Below are 16,023 nucleotides of genomic sequence, written 5' to 3'. Positions count from 1 at the left end.
AATTCTTCAATCACATCCTCATTCAAACCTTGCATGTAACTGTTTCGAAATTGCAACATCTCTTTCACACACAAAGATTGCTTCATGTTGTTTTGGTTCATGGTAGCTCACAGGTTACTGAAATTAAAGAGGGAAGAGGCTCCTGGTATAAAGTTGCTTAGTATGCGTAACGATCAAGAGGAGTTGGATGAGTTTATATAATTAATCAATGTTAGAATTAACCCAATAAACCATAATTTACATAGGTGGAGTAAAAGGTGGTTGCACAAATATTTCCCATAAAAAATCCCTCGGGAAGAAGCCTAATACAAGCAAATAAATAAATAAATAAATAATTATTGAGCTCATCCTGGGAAAGTTGATACACTTTTAAAGAAAGTTAGTTTTGTCTCTGGCTAAAAAGGAGAAGATTTGAATGTTAAGATAAGTGAGTTCAACCAATTAGAGATCAAAAAAGTCCAATGACATGCATATACAGTGCACTGAAAAAAAAAAAAAAATTACCGCATCACTATGCCACCAAAATGAACCAAATTAATTTGATTAATCCTAGTTAGCTAGGCTTATTGTTAGTAAATGACTGAAATAAATCCGAGAATTCATCAAAGATCTTTCAATAATATTTCTAAGTGTTGTGTTTAATTGTCAAATATTTCCACATGCCATTTAAAAAACAAAAAGTGTACATCGGAGTCATAAAGTTCAATGAAAATCTGGAAAAAAAAATTGAATTTCAAAGGCTGTTTACAACAATTCAATACAAATATTAAAAAACAAAAATCTTGTTTAGCATCTTCATTAATGAGAGCCCTTGAAGGCTTCTTGACTTACATCATATTCAAACTAAAGCAAGTAAAACAACATACACAAATAATAAACGACTAAAGTTTCTTCAAGCATTCTTAATTTCAAGTTCACTAATTTGTTGCAAACTTCTTCATCATTGCATCTAGCATAATTTCAGATTGAAATTGAACCAATTCTGCCCTCTTCACAGTGAGTTTCAATTCTAAAATCTGAAGCTCGTCCCACTCTTTCTTGAACTCAATTCTCTTAGCTTCTCCTAATTGTTCCAGCACTTGCTCAATTTTATTTTCTCCCAACTCACCAAATTTCTCAATATTTGCCTCAGTTGTAGCTGGGACACATTTTATATCATCACCCCATATCTTTTTTGACAACTCAAAAAGTCTATTTTCATGGGGAGTAGAAATACCCTTACCTTTGTTCAAATTGTTCTTGAATTTCTTTTGCAAACTCTTCAACTTGTCATTGAGTTGACTTAAGGTAAATTCCTCTTCCACTGCAAGTGATCCTCTAATATAACTAAAGAATCTTTTCTTGTGTTTTAAAGGATCGATTCCTTTTTTCGTTGAGAATTTTATCAGACCATTTAAAATACAAATCTCTTGTTCCTCAGTCCAAACCTGAGGCTGTACAGATCTTTTGTCAACTTTCTGGCCATCTTGATCTTCAGAATCTGCAACTATTAAATTTTCAAGATCCATGGTCTAGAAATATAATTTAGATGATAAAATGAAATATGAGGTTGGTTTATATAATGACATTGATTGATAATTTAAATAATTCATTTTTCTTTTATAATTTCTTCTCTGAATTGAATTGATGTCTTCCATAAATGTTACCTTCTCCAAAATTGTAGTTAATTAGTCACCATTTTCCATGAGCTGTCAATTATAAAATGTTGTATAACATTCAATACTTGTTATCACCATACACATTGGAAATGAATATTTTGAGTATCCTAAACTATATATTGTTGGGCAATGTCAAAGATTTAATTAATTTATGTCATCATGCATATTGGGGACAAAAAAAAATCTTTTTTATCAAATAATGTGTAAATAAGTAGATTGCTAGGTACCTAAGTGAGTTGACCGTTATCTTAAATCAAAGTTAGAAGGAATAGTTTTGAATTTTAATTACAACCACAATTAATTTCAAGCATTAGTTTAATGACCATTGACTCGATAATCACGATGTGGTTTCCCAACGTACTTATAAGTTAATCAAAATTATTGAAAATTTTATAATAATTAATGTGGAACAGTGTAGGTTGTTCTTCTCAATTAATTTGTTACTAACAGAAAATCGTTATTTCTAGAAGGATCTTGTAGTCTTATCAAACTAGAAAGTCGACCAATTTTCACTAGAAGATTGACAAAAGTGCAAATTAAAATAACTTGAAAGTTAATAATTTATCATATTTTCTAATCGAAGTTTAGAAAATACATCATTTTTCTACTTACCAAAACATTGAAGAGCAACATCCTTTGAAGTTTAAAAAATGAATTTTTGCTCTTTGCTTTTCTTTTAAAGGAAGTGTAGTTAATTTGCTCAAGTAATCAGGACTCACGAGGGAGAAAAGTATTTTAACGTAGAATATTGTGTTACTATAAAAATCTTAATTAATTCTTCACCATTTACATTAGCTGCATGTCAATTATAAAATATTGTGTAACATTATTCAATATTTGTCATCACCATATATAATGGAAATGAATATTTTCAGTATATTAAACTATGAGACATGTCGAGCAATGTGAAAGATTTATCACATATTGGGATGCATGTGTGCGTGTGTATTATCAAATAATGTGCAAATAAATGGATTGCGGCTAGCTACCTAAGTTGAGTGGTCTGTGTCTCTTCAGAGGAATGGTTTTGAATTTTAATTAATTACAACCATGATTTTTCAGCATAATTTAATGACCATTGACTAATTAATCACCATATGCTTTCCCAAAGTACTTAAATAATTAGAATTATAGAAAATTCTATAATAATTATATTAATGAGTAAATTAATATATAGCAGTCGTTTCTCTTCCCAATTTGTTATTAATAGAAATTTTTCAACTTCTCATCACAATTAGCTAGATAGCTCTTTTTCTGATATCCTTCAAACCACCAAATCTTTATATATTAATTAATGGCTGAACAACAAGATTTTGATTCTGCTTCTGTTTCTGCTAAGGCTCTGACTGATCTGCTTTGGGAAGAAATAGCCAAATTTAATGCACAAAATATGGGGATCATGGAAGAGGATGCTATGAAGGAAATGATGAAATTAATGGACAAAGAAAAGACAAGTGAGTATTTGAATTTGTTAAGAGAAGTTGAAGTCTTACAACTCAATGTTAACAAGAAGACCGCATTCATTGCGCAATTGCAATCAGACTCATCTTTGGATGCTCTTAATAAAATTGCCCAAAAATGATGCTTCAATGATTTATCAGTTACTGCATGTTGATGGATGTTTCTTTTTCTTTTTTGTCTTAAATAAATGTCAATTTTCTCCAGAATTTTGGTTACTAGTAAGCATTATATTGTCTTTTGTTTTGTTACCCAATAAACAGTTTCATATCTTTTGTTTTGTCATTTTTTCTCATTTATTTTTCAATAAGATAATCATGCATCCTCTAAAATTTAATTTTAGATAAATTGATCCCAGAATATTTATATTATTAATCACTCTCTTATTGAAGATTTGGCTTACTCCAAGCAGACTTCCCATGAAGGTGTAGTTACTTGAAATTGCATAGCTAAAAACCAAGGTTAGAATGGCCAATCCACATGTTATGGTCGTAACTAGCCATGTAACTATATTCCTCTAATGGAGCTTTAACAGTGCTTGGCAAAACAAGGCTTCAGGATTACATTTCTGAACACAGAATAAATATAATCACAAGCGTCTCAAGAATGCAATGTCAAAATGGAGAAGGATAAAATCCATCTTGTTGTGTTCAATCCTGGATAGGCTGGAATCATTGGACTTGGAGGGTAGGAGTAAGCATGGGATGATATGTGCAGCTATATTGAATTAATTATGCTTTCTTGTGTTGGCCTTATTTCTCAGAATATTTAAAGATAAAGCAGCTGCTGGAAAACGAAGAGCTAGCATTAAGCAAGGGCTTCAAAGTCTGAGCCATTGTCTCGTTAGGGAATAAATCTGAAGCGTTTATCAAATGATGTAATAGCTGTCATGGCAGTACAAAATGTGATGTATAAATAAAGAATGTAGAATGTAATGGAAGCTTGCCCGCTGGAATCAAGGAAGCATTCTTCATACCTTGTGTTGTTTGTCTATTCTCTTTAAGCTTTTTATCTAATAGAATATGATAATAATAAGGGCAATACATAAGGATACAAGCATTATCTTGTTCATGTTTTTGTTTACTGCTTATTACATCATAAACATTGGCCTGTTACATGGGGATCGTGAATCCTTTCGTCTTGATATTTGGTATGGTAATATTGTATAGATTGGTTTTGTTTTCAATATTTATTTTACTCTTCAGTGGAATTTTTTCTTTTTAAAATTTTGGTTGTTAGGATGGACACAAGATTCATGACATTGCTTCAGAATGCATGATTGGGTGATTGAAACAATATGAAAATTGACGAGGAGGTTTTGAATTTGTTATGTAAGAAAAGGTAAGTGAAAAAAAAAAAAGAATGACTAAAGGAAATGGAAAAAAGAGTTAACGGCTGTTGTTAGTATAGTTAGTTTTAGAATATTATCTATCCGAACAGTGATTTTTGTGTTTATTAAGGAAAGTTAGGGATAGATCTAATTTTTGTTATAGAATTATTTAATTATCATGCACTAAATTCCTCTATAAATCTTAGGAAAAATTAGATTATGAGAGAATCTGGATCTGGCAATATTGCTATGGCTTGATCCATTCAAGGAAATTTCTTGTTAGATGAACGACCTTCTATGATACTTCTCATTCCTTGAGTTCCAACACCCTTGCTTTAAGATTTGAAGCAGACAAGTTCCATCCATGAAGCATACAACTTGCTACTTCTCAATAACTTATGGCATTTTAAGGTACAAGCACAGGCATTAAAATTCCTTCCTCCCACATTATAAAAATTTCATTATGGAATTTATGTATCTAGCTGAAATAAATACGTATTCGACTTAGAATTGATTAACCCCAACTCGAAACCCTAAGAAACTACCACACACTGATCTTGTTATGTCAAGAATGTATTGTAAATCAAATCAGAAACAAACTAAATGAGATTTAACAGAGATGGAGAAGAAGAAGCCTCCATTCTCTTGAGAAACAGAAGCCATAGATTTTATTGATACTCAACAGATTACAAGCTTGGTTAGAGAGTTATCATGAATTGAATACCCTTACACTAAGCCTTAGAAAACCTTATATACAACTTAGGAAGATTTCAGAAAGAGGTGCTGCTCACCAGCTCAGGTTCTGGGTTTATTTAAACAAACCCAGAAATCTCCCGCCAAAAGTAACTGCCATAACAACATTTATTAAGTAAAATGACACTTGTAGCTGCCGTTTAGTTTTATCATAAATAAGTAAGCACACGTGCCGATCACGTGCATTACTTATGCTGTTTGTGTGACAGCAGACTAATGTCGTATGATCAACAAGAACTTTCTGTCAACTTGTCGTTTTACGACTCCATTTTCAATTGACAAAGTCGTTTTCCTACAGTCCACAATTCAGGTTCATAATTCAACAATCTCCACCTTAAACCTGAATCTCTGCATCTCATGCATCTGTATCTTCACCCTTTACAGGTACTAGCTAAGTCTAAGCAATGCTCAAACTTAGCAATGAGAACTGGTTTTGTCAATATATCAGCAATGTTATCACTGGTACTGTTGATGCGAGATTCCGGTTCTCCTCGTTTTGCGACCAGGATCTCTGCTCGATCAACTTTACCACGACCAGGAGGTCTCCTAGTAATGCTTCTTCTCCAGATGTCCCTGCACACACAGACAAGTCAGAGTACGCCGGCTGTTCTCCCGGCGCAAATCCTCCGATGCTCAAGTCAGATATGAAGGTTCGGGGAACGCTTGCCACAGGTCTTATGGCTTTTTCGTGGTTTTTTCTTTTATCTTAAAAAATGCTAACCTTTTTACCTTCGTTGGCTACCTTTTTATAGGCTTCTCCGAATCCCCGTTTTTCGCTTTTTGCCAGACGGTATGGGACTCTGACTGCTGCGTTATGGGCGAAGGTGGGATCTTGCGTGTTACGCCACGGTTCTGGGGAAAGCGTGGTTGTCGTGATTCTGTGAGATCTTGCGTGTAACGGGACTCTGACTGCTGCGTTATGGGAAAACGTGGGATCTTGCGTGTTACGCCACGGTTCTGGGGAAAGCGTGGCTGTCGTGCCTAGATTCTCGGGCTGGAGAGCATGTCTTGCCAACTGCCGTCGACCGGGTCTCCTCGCTTCTCGACCTCTAGCCGGAATGATCTTATGCCTCTTACAGGAAATTGACCTCGCGGATGACGTGCTCGTGGACGAGCAGGATATTTCTGCTCCTGTTCCCCCGCACATCAGGCTTTTACGGAACACACCGTCTCGAGGAACTCTGCCCCCAGATATCTGCTCACCATGCCTGGTCTCGTCGACGTATTTCTCCCAAACACCGGTCCCCCAGTTTCTGGTGTTGGGTAATGTAGTGGACCAGCGGTAGAAACTCGATAGTACTCGCTCACGTGGGACTGGAAAAGGCTGCCAAGAGTCATGTCGCATTTAATTGCGGACGGGGTGACGTGGCGGAAATCCCCCCCTCCATTTGAATTTCAAACCGACGGTTATGAGGCCCTCGGGATTCGGCGCTGTTAAATGCTGGCAACCCAAGAGTCCGTCCCTATTAGAAAAGCCAAATCCTCTCGAACGGCATACTCATCATCCACTCCGTCTCCGTCTCTGTCTCTCCGGCAAAGAAGTTCCGGCGTGAAAGTCCTCCATCTCTGATTTTCACCGACTGAACCATTACTTCAGGTATTTCTTCTATCTCCTTGGCCTCGGATAGTTGTAGATAATTTCTCTTTTCTTCTGTTTGGGTAGTAGTTGGTGGTGTTGTGGTTAGAGTTTAGGGAATGTCGAAAGGCAAAGAGAAGGTCATTGAGGTTGATGACGACGAGTTGGACTTCCTGCCTAGTCTGCTCACCGATCCCGCCTTTGACCCTGAGGTCCCCTTAGAGCCTATTAGGTCTAGTGTCAGGACTAGTGCTAGGAGCATGTCTCCCCAAACGACCTCTACGAGCGGGAGTAATGGTGAGGATGGATCTTCTGACTCTGAGGATACTTTGAGTGAGGGTCGAGGAGATGATTTTGGTGAGGCGTCCCCATCGGGAGCGCCGCGACCAGAGGGGAGGAGTACAATAGGAGGTAGAGCCCTATCGCGGGATTATGCTATTGATTACATGACGTGCACGACCACGTTTGATGAGCTCGAGGACCTCCGGCTGAGGTATAGCATTCCTGGCGAGATACCTCTCAAGGTCCCGGGAAAGAAAGATGCTCCCAGCCGGCCTCCTAGGGGATATGTTACCCTGTATCTGGACAGCTTTAAGTACGGGCTGAGGTGTCCCTTGCAACCTTACTTTGCCCGGATACTTAACGGGCTAAATCTAGCTCCTGGTCAGCTGAATCCCAATGGGTGGAGAGTGCTCTCTGGTCTGTTCATATTGTGGGACAGATGTTGCCAAAGCGAGCCCACGGTTGATGAGGTGAAGCACCTGTACCAGCTAAAGAGCAGCCCCAAAGATGCCGGCTGGTACTACTTCCAATCTAGCACCAAGAGCAGGAAACCTATAACCGACCTCCCTACTGGTGGTGGTGGGAATTGGAAGAGAAAGTTCTTTTTTGCTGGGGGTCCTTGGGGTCAGGTCGCACAAATGGACGGGAAGGATTATCGGGTCCCACCCCGTTTCAAGGTCCCAGGTTGCCTGCTCGCTCCAGATGCCTTGTATCCATAATTGTTCTTGTTTCATTGGCTTGTTTCTAACCAAGTGTCTGTTTAAATTGTAGTTTCTTGGGGCGTTCATTTCCCACTCCGGCCCGGCCAGCTCAAACGGGTTGAAGCTGTGCTAGTCAATTCCTGCTCGAGCCGGGAACTGATATCCACGTACAACTTGCTCGAGTCTCGCTTGATACTTCCTGGCCATAGGATGGAGGACGCTGTGATTGGGGCTCTGACCCGAAAACGTGCTCGACCTCCAACCACGAAGAGGGACGAGAGTAAGGATGCCCCTACCGCAAAACGGGCCAACATCGTGCAGCAGGCCCCACCCTTGAAGATTTTACCTCCGGATCCTGTAAAAGTCGGGGAAGCTAGTGGAGTAGCCACAGATCCTGCTACCTCTTCTCCTCCTGTTGGGCCTCGATCTCGCTTACCTGACAGCCGAGCGGAACATCTGGTCCCTTACCTCAATGAGTTAACTAAATCCGTGAGCAAGAGGGACCTGGAGGCCTTTGACGGCCGCACCTTGGGTGAGCTGGTGGGGGCCATGCAGCATAGCGCTTTCCACCTCAGCTGCATGACCACCTATTACAAGGCTAAGGTTGGCCGCTACGACCGGAAGATGAAGGAGGATATCCAATCGGCGACGAACAGAGCTGACGTTGCCGAGAAGAAAGCAGGGGAGCTGAATCTCGAGAATCTGAGGCTGATAGAGCAAGAATCACTTGCTCAAGCAAAAGCCATTACCCTCGAGGAGGAGTTTACCAAGGTCAAGGAGGATCTGCAAAGGCAGAAGGCTATGTATGAGGCTCAGCTCGAGTCTCTCCGTGACTCCCACCGAGCTCGGGTCGAGAACTTGGAGAGGGAGGCCGACAACCAGTACGACCAGGGACTTCGGCATTCCTATCGTTGCATCATGGCCGTCCTCGGGAAGCAACACCCTGACCTGAAGATGGATGACCTTGCAGCTGGCGTTGCTCGGCATATGGATGAGGAGGCGGCCAAGGAAGATGCCGAGGGGGTGGAGCCGATCGTGATTGAGGAGGAAAACTCTCCTCCTCGTGCAATCCTTGCTGAAGTTGGCGAGGCGAGCACCCCCCCGAACGCAACTGGCGATACCCCCCCCGCACCTGAGGAGGTCCAGCCAACCGATGCTGCTCGGCTCACTGATCCGCCGTCTTTTTGATATATTTCTTTTGTTGTAATGGACAATGTTCATGAAGATTATCCCCTCTGTTAATCATTAACCAATTAATAAAGATATTTTTTTGATTACTTTCTTGTGTTGTAATTATGAGTTAATTTTCGTTTGAGAATCTGCTTGTCTTTGTCTAGACGAGCAGGTTCCGGCCTGGCTCATGGTTTTGCCGCATGCCTTTTAAGATCTTTCAATGCCTGGGATTCGGTTTGCCTTTGTGCGGTCGAGCAGATCCTGGCATGCTTGGCTTTGGTCTCGCCATAAGACAGGCTTTGAGACTTGGCGAGCCTTTGCATGCCTTGGATAATCTCTTCAAACGTTTTGGAGTCTGCTCGCCTTCTCGTGGTCGAGCAGATCCTGGCATGCTTGGCTTCTGTCTCGCCATAAGACAGGCTTTGAGACTTGACGAGCCTTTGCGTGCCTTGGATAATTCCTTCAAACGTTTTGGAGTCTGCTCGCCTTCTCGTGGTCGAGCAGATCCTGGCATGCTTGGCTTCTGTCTCGCCATAAGACAGGCTTTGAGACTTGGCGAGCCTTTGCATGCCTTGGATTCTTCAAAGGTTGGGATTCTGCTGCCTTCTCGTGGCCGAGCAGATCCTGGCATGCTTGGCTTCTGTCTCGCCATAAGACAGGCTTTGAGACTTGGCGAGCCTTTGCATGCCTTGGATAATTCCTTCAAACGTTTTGGAGTCTGCTCGCCTTCTCGTGGTCGAGCAGATCCTGGCATGCTTGGCTTCTGTCTCGCCATAAGACAGGCTTTGAGACTTGGCGAGCCTTTGCATGCCTTGGATTCTTCAAAGGTTGGGATTCTGCTGCCTTCTCGTGGCCGAGCAGATCCTGGCATGCTTGGCTTCTGTCTCGCCATAAGACAGGCTTTGAGACTTGGCGAGCCTTTGCATGCCTTGGATTCTTCAAAGGTTGGGATTCTGCTGCCTTCTCGTGGCCGAGCAGATCCTGGCATGCTTGGCTTCTGTCTCGCCATAAGACAGGCTTTGAGACTTGGCGAGCCTTTGCATGCCTTGGATAATTTCTTGGTTTCAAGCGTAAAATTGCTTCATTAATGGCAGGATTCGACTTACATAAAATTGTTTGGGACATAAAGCGTAAAAGAGAAGCCATAATGAGCATGAGCAGAAATAGCTCTCAAATGTGAACAAATCTTACTGGAAGTATTTTCGGAGGTGTGCTGCGTTCCATGGGCGTTTCACCTCGTGGCCGTCCGCGCGAACCAGCCTGTAAGCTCCGGGTCCCGCTATCTGCTTGACTCTATATGGCCCTTCCCAATTCGGTCCCAGCACTCCTTGAGTCGAATCTTTGGTGCTCTGATTCACTCTTCTCAGTACCCAGTCTCCGACCCTGAATTGCCGTATGCTCACCTTCTGGTTATAGTACCGAGCAACCCTCTGTTGGTAAGTGACTGATCGCTCGGCTGCTTGCTCCCTCCTTTCCGTCAGCAGATCAAGATTCAAACATATCTGCTCGTCGTTCTCCTGCTCATTGAAATGATCTGTCCGGTGTGTGGTCGTTCCTATCTCAGCCGGCACGACCGCTTCGTGTCCGAAAGCCAAAGCGAACGGTGTCTCCCCCGTTGCGGTTTTGTGGGTTGTTCTGTATGCCCATAGCACACCTGACAGCTCGTCAACCCACGCACCCTTTTTTGCACCAAGCCTGGTTTTCAGAAGCCTCTTGATGGTCTTGTTGGCGGCTTCTACTTGTCCATTCGATTGAGGGTGAGCAGGCGAGCAATACTTCAGCTCTATCCTGAGGTTCTGGCAGAAATCCCTGAAGCTGTGATTATCGAACTGCCTGCCATTATCCGTTACCAAGGCATAAGGGATCCCGTATCGACAGACCAGGTTTCTCCACACGAAGTCTGTTGTTTTCTTCTCCGTGATCCTGGTAAGGGCTTCCACCTCTATCCACTTCGTGAAGTAATCTATAGCAACTATTGCATGTGTTGCTGCTCCTCGTCCTTTTGGCAATGGGCCGATCAGATCAATTCCCCATTGAGCAAATGGCCAAGGGGAGGCCATAGAGGTGAGCTTCTCTGGTGGTTGGTTGGAGAAACTTGCAAAACTCTGGCAGCTTGCACAACCCCTGGTCTTCTTTTGCGCATCCTGGTGCATTGTCGGCCAGAAATATCCCTGCCTTAGGACCTTGTGGGCCAGGGACCTCCCGCCAGAATGATTTCCACAAATTCCTTCATGTACTTCTCTCAGCACGTAATCCGCGTCGTCGTCATCCAAACACCGAAGGAACGGTAATGTGTATCCTCGCCGATACAGTACCCCATCGATCATCGTGTATCTCGAGGCCTGAGCTCTAATCTTCCGAGCTCGCAGCTTATCTGGTGGTAATACCCCGTCTCTAAGGTATGAAACTATCGGGTCCCTCCATGAGCATTTTTGTTCTATCCGCAACACCCCCAAATTCTGCTCGATACTTGGGCTGGACTTCACTTCTAGAGGGACCGACTTTGGCATTTTTGGGTCGGCTACTGCTGCCATCCTAGCCAAAATGTCTGCTCGACTATTCTGCTCCCTGGGGATTTGTATCACCTCCACTGCTTCGAACTTCCCCATCATCTGCCTGACTATCTTCAGGTACTGTTCCATCTTCTCCTCTCTTGGTTGGAATCTTTCACTGACATGATTCGCAACCAGCTGGGAATCAGTTCTGATCTTAACTCTGTCTGCTTTCACGGCCCTAGCCAATTCTAGGCCTGCTATCAAGGCTTCGTACTCTGCCTGGTTATTTGTGGCTGCAAATTCCAACTTTACAGCATAAGAGATCTCCTCCCCCTCTGGGCCTTCCAGGACAATCCCTGCTCCTGAACCCCGCTCCCCTGATGACCCATCTACAGACATCTGCCATACTTGAGTTTCGTCATTACCTATAACTGCATCTTGTTGACCTAAGCATGTTTCGGGCTCTGTGAATTCAGCTACGAAATCGGCCATTGCCTGGGCCTTTATCGCTGCGCGGGGTTTATAGTCTATGTCGAACTCGCTCAGCTCCACAGCCCACTTGACGAGCCGCCCAGAGGCATCTGGCTTGTGCAGAGTCTGACGCAATGGCTGATCTGTTATTACCGAGATCGGGAAGGCTTGAAAATATGGCCTCAACTTCCGAGCAGCAACCACAAGGGCAAGCGCCCATTTCTCCAACGGTGGGTATCTGGTCTCAGCGTCGAGCAGGGCTTTGCTGGTGTAGTATATCGGATACTGAACTCCTTCTTCCTCTCTCACCAGAACAGAACTGGCGGCCCGATCCGATACCGCCAAATACAGATACAACTTGTCCCCATTCCTCGGTGTGGACAGCAGCGGAGCTTGCTGCAAGTATTGCTTCAAGTTCCGGAAGGCTTCCTCGCATTCTGGGGTCCATTCTGTTTTCTTTCCCCTCCTTATCACTTGAAAGAATGGCTGACACTTATCTGTAGCTTTGGATATGAATCTGCTCAACGCCGCCAACCTCCCCGTGAGGCCCTGCGTCTCCTTCAGGTTACGAGGAGACGTCATTTGCACAATCGCCTGGATTTTCTCGGGATTTGCTTCAATCCCCCTATGGCTCACCATGAATCCTAGGAATTTCCCCGACTCGACCCCAAAAGCACACTTCTCCGGATTGAGCTTCATCTTATACTTCCTCAAAAGCTCGAATGTCTCCTCGAGGTGTCTGACATGTTCCTTCGGGATCTTGGACTTGGTGATCATGTCATCCACGTACACCTCCATGGTTTTCCCGATCAACGGCTTAAAGACTTTGTTCACCAGCCTTTGATAGGTGGCCCCAGCATTCTTGAGACCGAATGGCATCACCCTGTAACAGAACAAACCTTGGTTAGTGATGAAAGCCGTGCTCTCCTCATCCTGCTCGTACATGGGGATCTGGTTGTATCCCGAGAATGCGTCCATGAAGCTAAGCAGACCATGTCCAGCTGTTGAATCTACTAGCTGATCGATCCTTGGTAAAGGGAAGCTGTCTTTTGGGCACGCCTGGTTGAGGTCTGTGAAATCCACACACATCCTCCACTTGCCGTTTGCCTTCTTTACCAACATCACATTTGATATCCACTCCGGGTAACTGACTTCCCGAATGAACCTTGCTCTCAGGAGCTTCTCCACCTCGTCATTTACAGCCTCATACCTCTCCTGGTTGAAGCACCTCCTCTTCTGCCTTACTGCCCGAGCACCTTTCTTTATTGCCAGCTTATGACACGCTACCTCAGGGTCAATCCCTGGCATGTCTTCATGTGTCCAGGCAAACACATCAGCATGAGCCTGTAAGCATTTCACCAACTCCTGCTTTTGCTATCCCTTCAGTCTCGACCCGATTCTGATCGTCTTTCCCGGGTTCCCTGGTCCCATGCTTACCGTTTCCAGATCCTCTACAGGTTCTTGCCTGCCAGTCTTGTTTTCCACTCGGGTATCGAGGGATGTTATCTGCATTGCCTCCCTTGCTGCCGAGGAGTAGCAGCTTCTTGCGATCCTCTGGTCTCCTCGTACCACTCCTACTACCCCATTCACCCGGTACTTCAGAGCCAGATAATGGTTGGACAACACCGCTTTGCTCATCCTCAAAAACGGCCGACCTAGGATCATCTGGTAAGGACCTTCTTCCTCCACTACGACAAAGTCCAGTATCATTGTTCTTTCTGTCGGGGAGCTCCCAATTGTGATAGGTAGTTCGACCATGCCCAGAGGAACCAGCTTCCCTCCTCCGAACCCCTTCAAGGAGGTGTTGGTGTGTTCCAACTTCCGGTCGGCTATTCCCATCTCTTCCAGGGTTGACTTAAATAACACATCAACTGAGCTCCCTGTATCAACCAGTATCCGGTCAAACTTTTTGCTAGCGACCGTAGCCTTGATGACTAAGGCATCCTCGTAGGGGTATAAGATCCCTTCCTCATCCTCATCCGTCCACATGATTGGCACTTGCCTGACCCTTGCCCGTTTGGCTGCTGGGGTGTTGAGGAGTACCTCTTTACTGGTCATGGCGTACCTAGCATAATTTTTTCTCGATCTGTTTGAATCTCCGGCCAACGTTGGGCCCCCCGCTATCACCCTTACTGCGGGCTGCTCGTGCCTCAAGATTCTATCACTCTGCTCCCCTTCATCTGTTGTGGCCACCATCGGGAAAGTCCCATCCATAAACTCGTCCAGGTACCGATTTCTCACCAGATCTTCGACTTGGGTCTTGAGATCTCTACACTCTGCTGTGGTATGGCCATGGGTGCCATGGAACTTACAATAACGTCCTCTATCCCTCCTGTTGGGTAGCTTTGTTATTGGTGTAGGGAGGTGCAGCAGCCCTCGATCCTTTATGGCCTCGTACACCTCATCCAGGGACATCTTCAAGGAAGTGTACCGCCCATAGTCCGGGTTCTGGTCGATCAGGTGCACTGCTCTTTCTCTGTTTGCCCCGCTCTGAGTTGGGGGCGGTGGAAGTACTTCTGGTCTGCTCGCTCTGCTACCGTGGGGGTGCTGATGAAGATCACCAGATGCCAACTCATGCCTTCTCCAAGGCTCCCTAGCTGGGGAACGAGGAGGTTGCGCCCTGCTGCGCTGATACTGTGGTGGCCTTTGATGAGGCTGGTAAGCGGTGACCCTGCCTCCTGCCCCACTACCGGAGGCCTGGTGGTCCCTCCTCCTGATCGGCCCGTTCCCTGGTAATGCTTTCATCTCTCTCCTCCCCAACCCTTCTAACTGGTCTGTCTTGATCCGTGCAGCCTTCTCCTCTTCAATCTCGATGTCTCTTTTAGCCTGTTCGTATGCGGCCGCATACGTTTGAATAGCTGGGCTTCTCAAATTGTACCACAGCCTTCCTATCTTCACCCCTTCTTTCAATCCCCTTAACGCCTGAGGGTGGTTGAAGGCTCCCAAGTCGAGGACAGCCCGATGAAACCTCTTGATAAATTCTCGAAGGGTTTCTTGCTCCCCCTGTTTCATGCTTTTCAGCTCCATCATGTCATCTTCCGGTGACATCGCCCCACTGAACTGCTCCGCGAATTCCTGGCACATCTGCTCGAAGGTTTTAATGCTGCCCCGAGGAAGTTTCCTGTACCATTCTCGTGCACGTCCCTCAAGGGATAGCGGGAACACCCTGCACCTTTGGGATTGAGATAATCCTTGTACCCCAGTCATGTCGTTGAAGCGCTCTATGTGCATCAGCGGGTCAGTTCTTCCCGCGTATCTGAGGTCGGGGAGGCGGAAATCTCTCGGAATAACTGCCCTCATGATCTCTGCTGCGAGCGGTGATTCTCCGTCCAGCATTATCCTCCAACCAGGGGCTCTGTTCCTCCCTTGCATATCGTCAATTATCTGCGCTAGTCTGCGCACTTCCTCCTCCAGCTGCCCTGCACGACCAGGGTCACGTGCTGCAACTTGATCCCGCTCTTGCTCTACATCTTGCAAGTGTTGCCTCAACTCGGTTTCCTCTGCATTCACCACCCCGTCGTCCGCGTCACAAGTCTGTCTTGCCGGGGACCGCTCTCTTTCTCTGTGAAATTCTCCCCGTAGAGGTGCGTTACCCCTCTCACCACCAAATCTCCCTGTGGTTTGACTTCTCCCCGCACTATCGGGACCTGGTGCCACTTCGCCGCCTCTCACCCTTCCCTCTTGGGTTACCCTTCGCTCGCTCCGTAGCTCATGCAGAATGATTGTCAAGGTCTCCATCTGCTTTTCCATACGTTCCATCCGGTCGAACATGACTTTTTCCCGTGCTTCACTGACTATCTCCCTCAGCGTCACGGAATCGTTAAGCCTCATATCACCCCCTTGTGCACTACTTCCTCCTGTCTCCATTGCTTTTCGCTTACTCCACCTCTCTTCTTGCTATCAGCAGAAGCTTTTTGCTCCAATCCCCACAGACGGCGCCAAAATGTTGATGCGAGATTCCGGTTCTCCTCGTTTTGCGACCAGGATCTCTGCTCGATCAACTTTACCACGACCAAGAGGTCTCCTAGTAATGCTTCTTCTCCGGATGTCCCTGCACACACAGACAAGTCAGAGTACGCCGGCTGTTCTCCCGGCGCAAATCCTCCGACGCTCAAGTCAGATATGA

At 44.9% G+C, this 16,023-nt stretch overlaps 3 protein-coding genes and 1 long non-coding RNA gene across 4 annotated transcripts; 2 read left to right on the top strand and 2 right to left on the bottom strand.

The window, feature by feature from the left end:
- Positions 1-917: 917 nt before the first annotated feature.
- Positions 918-1,508, bottom strand: LOC107177296 (transcription factor STKL2-like). The gene has a single exon (XM_015530949.1). It carries the CDS (start codon positions 1,506-1,508, stop codon positions 918-920), a length of 591 nt encoding a protein of 196 aa, XP_015386435.1.
- Positions 1,509-2,874: 1,366 nt separating this feature from the next.
- On the top strand, positions 2,875-4,246 carry LOC127903034 (uncharacterized). The gene is made up of 2 exons (XR_008055791.1): positions 2,875-3,112; positions 3,880-4,246. It is a non-coding gene; the product is annotated as an uncharacterized LOC127903034 (long non-coding RNA).
- Positions 4,247-5,635: 1,389 nt separating this feature from the next.
- On the bottom strand, positions 5,636-6,431 carry LOC127902975 (uncharacterized). The gene is made up of 2 exons (XM_052443261.1): positions 5,929-6,431; positions 5,636-5,772 (listed from the first exon to the last, which is right to left on the bottom strand). Exons 1-2 carry the CDS (start codon positions 6,344-6,346, stop codon positions 5,636-5,638), a joined length of 555 nt encoding a protein of 184 aa, XP_052299221.1. The 5' UTR covers positions 6,347-6,431.
- Positions 6,432-6,894: 463 nt separating this feature from the next.
- Positions 6,895-8,946, top strand: LOC102619712 (uncharacterized). The gene is made up of 3 exons (XM_052443260.1): positions 6,895-7,474; positions 7,829-8,587; positions 8,729-8,946. The coding sequence occupies exons 1-3, from the start codon at positions 6,895-6,897 to the stop codon at positions 8,944-8,946; spliced, it is 1,557 nt and encodes a 518-aa protein (XP_052299220.1).
- Positions 8,947-16,023: the final 7,077 nt, after the last annotated feature.

This window comes from Citrus sinensis, chromosome 6 (assembly GCF_022201045.2).
Source record: "Citrus sinensis cultivar Valencia sweet orange chromosome 6, DVS_A1.0, whole genome shotgun sequence".
Classification (NCBI taxonomy): Eukaryota; Viridiplantae; Streptophyta; class Magnoliopsida; order Sapindales; family Rutaceae; genus Citrus; species Citrus sinensis.
Note: the sequence above shows the minus strand (reverse complement) of the source record. Positions and strands in the feature narration are given on the sequence as shown.

Excerpts from the sequence above, each read along its gene's own strand:
- LOC107177296 (XM_015530949.1), bottom strand. The coding sequence starts at position 1,508 with ATGGATCTTGAAAATTTAATAGTTGCAGATTCTGAAGATCAAGATGGC.
- LOC127902975 (XM_052443261.1), bottom strand. The coding sequence starts at position 6,346 with ATGTGCGGGGGAACAGGAGCAGAAATATCCTGCTCGTCCACGAGCACG. Across the intron at positions 5,773-5,928 it reads TAAAAAGGTAGCCAACGAAG|GGACATCTGGAGAAGAAGCA; the intron begins GTAAAAAGGTTA and ends CTGTGTGTGCAG.
- LOC102619712 (XM_052443260.1), top strand. The coding sequence starts at position 6,895 with ATGTCGAAAGGCAAAGAGAAGGTCATTGAGGTTGATGACGACGAGTTG. Across the intron at positions 7,475-7,828 it reads TGGGTGGAGAGTGCTCTCTG|TTTCTTGGGGCGTTCATTTC; the intron begins GTCTGTTCATAT and ends TTTAAATTGTAG. Across the intron at positions 8,588-8,728 it reads GGCTCAGCTCGAGTCTCTCC|CTGGCGTTGCTCGGCATATG; the intron begins GTGACTCCCACC and ends ATGACCTTGCAG.